At 40.7% G+C, this 8,523-nt stretch overlaps 1 protein-coding gene across 1 annotated transcript; it reads right to left on the bottom strand.

Annotated features, from left to right (window-relative positions):
- Positions 1–3,577: 3,577 nt before the first annotated feature.
- LOC309499724 (uncharacterized protein) lies at positions 3,578–5,852 on the bottom strand. Its single transcript, XM_082171145.1, has 2 exons — positions 4,673–5,852; positions 3,578–4,051 (listed from the first exon to the last, which is right to left on the bottom strand). The coding sequence occupies exons 1-2, from the start codon at positions 5,839–5,841 to the stop codon at positions 4,030–4,032; spliced, it is 1,191 nt and encodes a 396-aa protein (XP_082027271.1). The 5' UTR covers positions 5,842–5,852; the 3' UTR covers positions 3,578–4,029.
- Between the last annotated feature and the right edge of the window lie 2,671 nt (positions 5,853–8,523).

Genomic DNA, 8,523 nt, shown 5'->3' with positions numbered 1-8,523 from the left:
ACACACACACACACACACACACACACACAGTTCAGATGCAAAAGCCTCTAAATGCCATCTGAAATTTTCTTCTAGAATGATCATTTTTATCAAGCTTGTATATTTAAATTCAATAATTTCACTTAAATGGCAATGAAGATTACCTATTAATTGTCATTTAAGTGAAATTACTGAACTTAAATATACAAGCTTGATAAAAATGATCATTCTAGAAGAAAATTTCAGATGGCATTTAGAGGCTTTTGCATCTGAACTCTTCATATATACATACACATACATACACACACACACACATATATGTATATATATATACACATATATATACATACACACACACACACATATATATATATATAATTTTTATAATTATTTTCATGTTTCTATTTAGCTTTAAATTGTTTTTATTTTAGAAATTTTCATCTAATATCAATATTTTATTTCAGCTTTATTTCAATTACTGAAAATGATTTTTAATAGTTTTAGTTTTAGTTAACGATGACAACCCTGTAATCCACAGTGTATTTCTGAATAGGATTCTGTCTTTCATCAATATCAGAAAATGCAAAAATATTTTAAATCTTTTTTTTTTTTTCACTCAGTAACATTAATCACATTTGGTAAATTCATTGTCCTCATGGACAGTAGACATACTGTACACTGTGTAGTTTTATACTTTTCACCACTTTTAATGTGTTCAATTTCAGCATAAATTTTACCAGTACTTAAACTTATTAGTGATTTCAACTTATTTATCAACCACTAATGAAGTATGTTCTAACATGAGGTAAGAGTCTGTCTGCATCCGAAACATCTTACTTCCCTATGAGGAAAAAAAAAAAATGTGTATGTGAAAAGATTAGTAAGTCCAAATTCATAGTATTCATAAAACAATATATAGGCAAAAAGTACCCAGGTGACCTCTATGTCTGATGAGATTCTGAAATGTGCATCCAATGAACACAATGCTATCCCATGAGGCCACGGGAGCGGAGTTTTGAATAGCGAATGCCACTGAAGCTGTAGGTCATGACAACATGACAACTGTAAGATTACATTTATATTACACACACATAGAACATAGCCTACTTTTTTAAAGGGATAGTTCACCCAAAAATGATGTTGAGCACAAAAGAAGATATTTTGAAGACTGTTAGTAATCAGTTGACGTCAATAGTAGGGAAAAACAAACATTGAAAGTCAATGGTTACCGTCAACATTGCTAAAAAGTTTAGCAGAAAACAACAAAAACCAGCAAATAAAAAAGCTTAATGGTTAGTCCTAAGAGACTTTGTGTGTTTGTCTGCATGTTCTGCTCATCCATCTCTTTAACACCGTAATCCAGGCATCACTTCTGTTCTCTCCACGGCAGTCAACGGCATTCTATGGGATTGAAAGATGTGGGATTATATCTCCGTCCATAATCCTACAGCTAAAACCTCACTGACAGTAACAGCATTACTCTAATTCAGCCTATATGACAACCATGCTCACAGCAACACGACTGAGATTATATTATAGATCAAGGAATCAATCCAACTAACCTGGAACATAAGAGCTTCTAACTAATCTGAGAGATGGGAAAGGATGAGGTCTGCGGGATCATAACACGCTCTTAGAAATAAACTTTCTTGATAAACACACATGAATGTACACTACCTTTTAAAAGGTTTTTTAAAATAAATGTATACTTTACTTTTAATCTGCAAGGATGCATTAAATTGAACAAAAGTGACAGTAAAGACAATGTTACAAAAGATTTCCATTTCAAATAAATGCGGTCTTAAAACTTTCTATTCATCAAAGAATCCTATAAACGTATCACGGTTTCCACAAAGCATCCACTTTGGACTCTCGACTCAGTATAAAGAGGAACACTGCGTCCAAGTTCACTTACCATCCATCCTATAGTTTTCAAAATTAGAATTAGTGTGTCCCAAATTGTAGTATGTCGAAACAAATCCCAAAGACACTAGAAACACAAATGAAAAGTGACTACAAAAAAAAAAAAAAAAAAAACTACAAACATGGCGGATGTGTGTGACCAGTGATTAAGTAGAGAGGTTTGAGTGATCAATAATCAGTACAAAAGATATTTATTCAGTGTTATCCACATTATATTTTATTTGCAACAACATTGTGAACTTTTATAAAGATAAGTTTGGTCATTAAATTTTAAATGCATCACACGACTGGCAGATCAACATGCTACAACATTTCTCTCTGATATGGTAGAAAATTCAATTTAATTGAATGTAAAGGATTTAAACGGTGCCAAGAGGATTTACAGGGCAGTTTCAACATTGACCTTATGCATGTAACCAAGCGATCCGTTAAAGACGCAATTATGAAGTAGTAGTATGTCCCAAATTGCCTACTCTTCTGCTACACACTCAAAAGTATGCACTTTTTCTTCACAAAAATACATACTTTTAGGGCATAGTACAAGTAGGCGAATTGGGATGCAGTGGACGAGCTTTAGGGATCCCGAATCCAGAGTTATGGACAAAAGCAATCTGATGTTTCTATAGAACAGTGCACAAGTAAGCTTCTTTAGCCTGTCTTAAACAAATCATCCTTCTGTATTGTGCTTTAATGTAACAATGATCTTAAATGTGGCTGATATGAAATTAAATGTCTGTTTAATCAAGAGAATGTTTTGAAGGATGGATTAAAGGTGCATGAACAGGGACCAACAAAAACATTACATCATTTAAACACTATGAATGTTAGGTTGAAATGTGATTGGTTGAAATGTGATAAATGTGAAGCAGTGGTGTTTTAAAATGAGGAGGCCTCACAGATCAAATGTAAATCATGTCCCATGCAGTTACACTTAATGTTGGCACATTTTCCTGGTTAGGTAAACATTACATCAAAGCAAAAAAAAAAAAAAAAAATACAATGGTATTTTATACTAGTAAATCTAATCAAGTTTTTACATTTTACTCCAAAACAATAACTATCTGCAGTAACAATTTAAACAATACATTTTATTAATGAACTGATGTTCAGCTGTTCTTTAGGCTACTTATTTTCATCAGTCATCAAGCTCGGTAAACAAACAATGTACTTTTAATTTCACCAAAAAAAAAAAAAAAAAAAAAACTCATTCATCATGTTTTCAGGCCATTTCAAAATTGATTTTGGCTTGACATTAAGGGGTGATATCAAAGTGCCCAAGTTATTTACTTGCCTACTTTTTAATTTGTCTTCCCATTAATGCCATAACTTCGCAAACGCGCACAAAAACAAGAGGCGGGATTTAACGCATGAACCAATCATATCCCACCATAGCGCGATGGAGGCATTGGCTCCTCTCACGTGACTTTCCCCCATTCATTCTCAATTACCCCCCATCAAACCCACCGCACGCTTTAGGGGGGTCTGTTAAAACTCAATGGGCTCAGGGGAGGCAAGAGAGACGCGAACTCCCGCTGTAACTTTCCCTGCGGGTGTTGATGCTGAACAGAGGTACTTTAGAAAAACGAGTGATTAATACACTTTTTAAATGTCACACTTTGTAATATTTGCCTTGTTTAATTTTTGTTATATGGGTAATTTACTCATCCAATTTTCTCCCTCCTCGAAGGAAACGCTCCTGATTTCAACCAATGCAAATTAATAAAGCAAATAGAGGAAAGTGATCAATCGAAAATCAAAACATTGTTTTAAAAAAATCTGATCACTGTATACAGAAAATAAGCTTTCCCTCAAATTCTGTTGTCATTCCTGTAGTCTTTTATGTCTTCAGGGATGGACAGATTTTCTTGGAAAGCATTATTTTTACTTCTCTGTAATCATAAAATTCTCTGACTCCACATGACTGGCAATCTATTCCCCAATGAAATGAGATAATGTGTAATTTACCACGGCTTTAAACTTTGCTATCAGGGTCATGTGATAACTTAATCTTTTGTTGTCTTGGGATTACTTTCCATTTCAGGCCAAGATGAATGGTCATGTATTTTTTCATCTGGAATGAATAGCTTTGATTACTTGCTGATCCCCTGTTCGGCTTAAACGTCAGCTTCATGTGGAGAAATGTGTCAACCTGGGCAAAAAAAAAAAAGAAAAGGTTGTTTTTAGGCATAAACATTGAATATCAAAGAACAGGTGTGTCATGGTTATCTCACTCACTCTTAAGAAAAGGTTGTAGGGTTCTTTCAGGCGCTTCATATATATAACTGCGAAACCGTAGCCAAGGCGACATCTATTGTATATATCTATACCCGCCCGCGCTCTCAGATCACTTGGACGTGGCTGAGTTCAAGAGGTAAAAACGATATAAAAACTGTTCGTTCTCTCACACAAACCGCTCGTTTCGTGTCTTAGGCCATCAATGTGTACTTACGATGGGGAATTGTTTAATTTGGACTCTGTGCATGCTGTTTGAGACAGTGACCATCGACCTGCATTATATGACTGACAGACAAGAACGGTTTGACCTAAAAATATCAAAATTGAAACTACTGCGGAAAAAAAGACACCTACATCTTGGATGCCCTTGAGGTAAGCTAAAACATACCAAAATTTAATTTCAAAGTGAACTATCCCTTTAAGGGTTCCCATCATGGAATCATTTTATGGAATTAGTTTGAATTAATGAACGTAAACACATTTTCACTTGAAAAATTTAAATATCCTATAAACATCTGTGCCTCAGACAGTGTACCTTTCAGAAAAGTCCTTCACCGCCGGGCCGAAGAGGCCGGAACTGGAGACAGGGGCGTCGAGGAACACCGTTCTATCCGCGTCCTTGATCTCGGTCAGCGTTAGCCAAAGGTGGCGCTCGAGCACGACCAGGTTAGCCATGCTCCTCCCGATAGCTTGCGCAGTAGCCTTGGTAGCACGCAAAGCTAAGTCCGTGGCGCTCCGTAGGTCGCGGAAGGACTCGGGTTCCGGGCCAGCCTCGTCCATGGATTGGAGGAGTTTGGCCTGGTAGACCTGCAACACTGCCATAGTGTGCAGGGCCGAAGCAGCTTGACCGGAGGCGGCGTAGGCGCGTCCAGCGAGAGCTGAAGTGTTACGGCACGACTTAACAGGGTGCACCGCTCTAGTTCTCCAACTGGCAGCGGTGTTCGGGCAGAGGTGAGCGGCCACAGCCTCTTCGAGGGGCGGCAGACACTCGTAGCCCTTTTCCGCCGCGCCGTCCACGGAGGAGAGCGTTGCGGAAACTGAAGAGCCCGTGCGTGCAGAGTAGGGAGCGCGCCATGTTTTAGACAGTTCTTCATGTACCTCAGGGAAGAACGGTGTGGGTCTATGACGAGGGGACTGCTGGCGCACCGGCAGGAACCAGCCGTCCAACCGACTTCGAGGAGGCTCCTCGGGCGAGGACCACTCGAGCCCGAGGTCCGCGACGGCCTTCGTGAGGATCCGTAGCATCTCCGCGTCAGAGTTAGTTTTGGTAGCTGCGGCGTTGGCGCCCGACTTAGAAGCGATGGTGGAGTTGAACGATCCGCTGAAAGAGACTAGGCCCATCGCTTGTGAGGGGGGGCGCTGGTCTCCCTCGAACAGGACCGGGGACGGTGTCTGGGTAGGAGAAAGCGAAGCACGCGGGGACGTGACCGGCGTGGGTTGGCTAACATCCATTCCCTCAGGTTGACGTTGGCTGCGGCGCTTCTTTTTACTCGGTAAAAGTAGAGCTGTAGAATCGGCGTCGCCATCTTGCGAGAGAGCTAGCCGCGACCGCAGCGTCGAGACAGGCATGCTTTCACAGACCGAGCATCCCCCGGCGGAAAGTGCAGCTTGAGCATGGGCGGTTCCCAGGCATGAGATGCACTTAGCATGTTTGTCGGCCTCGTGCAGAAGACAGCCGCACGTGTCACAGGAAGATCGAGGCATTTTAAACAACGCTTGCGTTCCTAAAAGCAAATAGCAAAAGATATGCGTAGCTCGCCGACGTTCAGATGCTGCTAAATGGCTGTTTCGGGGGTTAATATAGGCTCGGGCCACTGACGTGTAATGGCGTAATGCTAGCTCATTGGCGTACACGTCAGAGGCGCCCACGCCATTGGATGTGCAGTTGCCGCAGCACAGCCAATGAGTGAGCCAGACACTCACTGTGCTAGCTGTGCAGCTGCAAATGCGTTTTACATTTTAGGCTTCAGATTTTTGAGGTAAAGGAGTTTCCCCATCCCCACTGCGTATAGCTACGCATACGCAATACTCGAGGTTACGATAGTAACCGAGTACGTTAAACATGAAATTATTGTGCAATCTTTTAAGACATTTCTCCTTATATAGAACTTTTTTGGCATACACTCGGTATTGATCATCTATCAACTCTCAGAAAGGGTATTTTTCGTGGCCACAGAAAAATAACTCTTTCTTAGCATGTAGCTGATATATATATATAGGCCTGGTTTCACAGACAGGCCTTAGATTAAACCAGGATTATTCAATTAGGACATTTAAGTAGCTTTTATAAACGACTAGCCTTAGAAAAAAAAACCATTACTGGTGTGCATCTTGAGACAAAATAATAGCAGTAACATATTTTAAGATATTGCTTTCAGTTAAAACAGCTCAAACATGCATTTTAGTCTGGGACTAGACTTAAGCCTTGTCTATGAAACCAGGGGATTATTCTTATCCAGGGGACTTTATGCACGGATCTTATTTGTGGACTTCAGTTCGGCCTTCAATACCATCATCCCTGATCTTCTCACAGCCAAACTGACTCAGCTCTCCATGCCATCCTCAATCTGTCAGTGGATCTCCAGCTTCCTGACGGACCGGCAGCAGCGAGTGAGACTGGGGAAGCTCACATCCAGGACCCTCACCATCAGCACTGCGCCCCCCAAGGGTGCGTTCTCTCCCCACTGCTCTTCTCCCTGTACACTAATGACTGCACTTCTAAAGACCCCTCTGTCAAGCTCCTGAAATTTGCAGACGACACCACCGTCATCGGTCTCATCCAAAATGGTGACGAGTCTGCTTACAGACTGGGGGTTGAACACCTGGCTGTCTGGTGCAGCTATAACAACCTTGAGCTGAACACGCTCAAAACAGTGGAGATGATTGTGGATATCAGGAGAAAATTCCCAGCACTCCCCCTCTCACCATCATGAACTGCACTGTGGAAGCAGTGGAGTCATTCAGGTTCCTGGGCTCTACCATCTCTCAGGACCTGAAGTGGGCAAATCACATTGACTCCATTGTGAAAAAGGCCCAGCAGAGACTGTACTTCCTTCGCCAGTTGAAGAAGTTCAATCTGCCACAGGAGCTGCTGATCCAGTTCTACTCAGCCGTCATTGAGTCTGTTTTAAGCACTTCCATCACTGTCTGGTTTGGTTCAGCTACCAAATCGGACATCAGGAGACTACAACGGACAGTCCGGACTGCAGAGAGGATTATTGGTGCCCCCCTGCCAACCCTCCAGGACCTGTACTCTTCCAGAGTGAGGAAGAGAGCAGGTAAAATCATCACAGACTCCACTCACCCTGGACACCCCCTGTTTGAACTGTTACCGTCAGGACGGCGACACAGATCACTGGCCACAAGAACATCCAGGCACAGGAACAGTTTCTTTCCACAGGCCATTTCCCTTCTGAACACTTAACATGCCCCCCAAGGCATATGCCTGTAAGTGCAATACTCCCACTGTCTAGTGCAGGGGTCGGCAACCCAAAATGTTTAAAGAGCCATATTGGACCCGAAAAAAAAAAAAAAAAATCTGTCTGGAGCCGCAAAAAATTTAAAGCCTTATATAAGCCTTATAATGAAGGCAACACATGCTGTAAGTGTCTATATTAGCTTTATTAGCCCCCTAGTATCAAAATGATAAGTAGCCTACAAATACATAATGAGCATTCATGATTAAATGTTTATTTTCCATGCAGCGCATCCTGGAGTGAATGACGCACCACGTGACTACTCTGCTGTACGATGGTGTTTTAAGTTTAACTTTGATTATAATTTTTATGTATTACGTTTTATTTATTTGTGTATTCTTTTTACAACGTGGAAAAACTTTAACCCTTTCACACGTAAGTTTAAAATATTTTTAAAAGTTTTTCAAGGCGACCGTTATTTAGAATGTGTCACTTTATGGTTTCCAAGGTGACGCGTCATTTCGTGTCACGTGACACACCGCAGCAACAACAGAGCTGAATGAATGATGATCTGCTTTTATGTCATTTTTCCTTTTTTATTCAAAATTTTCACAAATTTGTTAGATATGGCATGAAATATCTGATATTCCGATTGTCAAATATATGCAAGTGGAAGTGTTTTGTTGTTTAAACACCATAACGATCGCGTTAGTTGAGCTGTATGCGCGATGGCCGCAGACGCAGTTCAGAGAATCGGATCTGTTGGATTTACAACACGTGAATTCATCCACTTCTCCCGAAATACATCAAAGTAAGTGGCTGGTGAACTGGGAGAAGAATAGAGTAAACTTTAAAGTTACTTACACAATGTGTATCTGATATGAATAAAACGTGTCTTGGAAAGGATTATTGCCTCTTCCTTTAACATCAGTGTGTATTTTACAAACTCTAAATGTATTGTTTTTTTAGT

Source organism: Leuciscus leuciscus (assembly GCF_965113295.1).
Source record: "Leuciscus leuciscus genome assembly, chromosome: 5".
Classification (NCBI taxonomy): Eukaryota; Metazoa; Chordata; class Actinopteri; order Cypriniformes; family Leuciscidae; genus Leuciscus; species Leuciscus leuciscus.
The sequence above is the reverse complement of the archived record's forward strand: the minus strand, read 5'-3'. Positions and strand labels throughout refer to the sequence as shown.

What these genes read in the sequence shown, in the direction of transcription:
- LOC309499724 (XM_082171145.1), bottom strand. Translation starts at nt 5,841, where the DNA reads ATGCCTCGATCTTCCTGTGACACGTGCGGCTGTCTTCTGCACGAGGCC. An exon ending in GTGAAGGACTTTTCTGAAAG is followed by an intron (nt 4,052 to 4,672) that starts GTACACTGTCTG and finishes TTTTTTGCCCAG; the next exon opens with GTTGACACATTTCTCCACAT.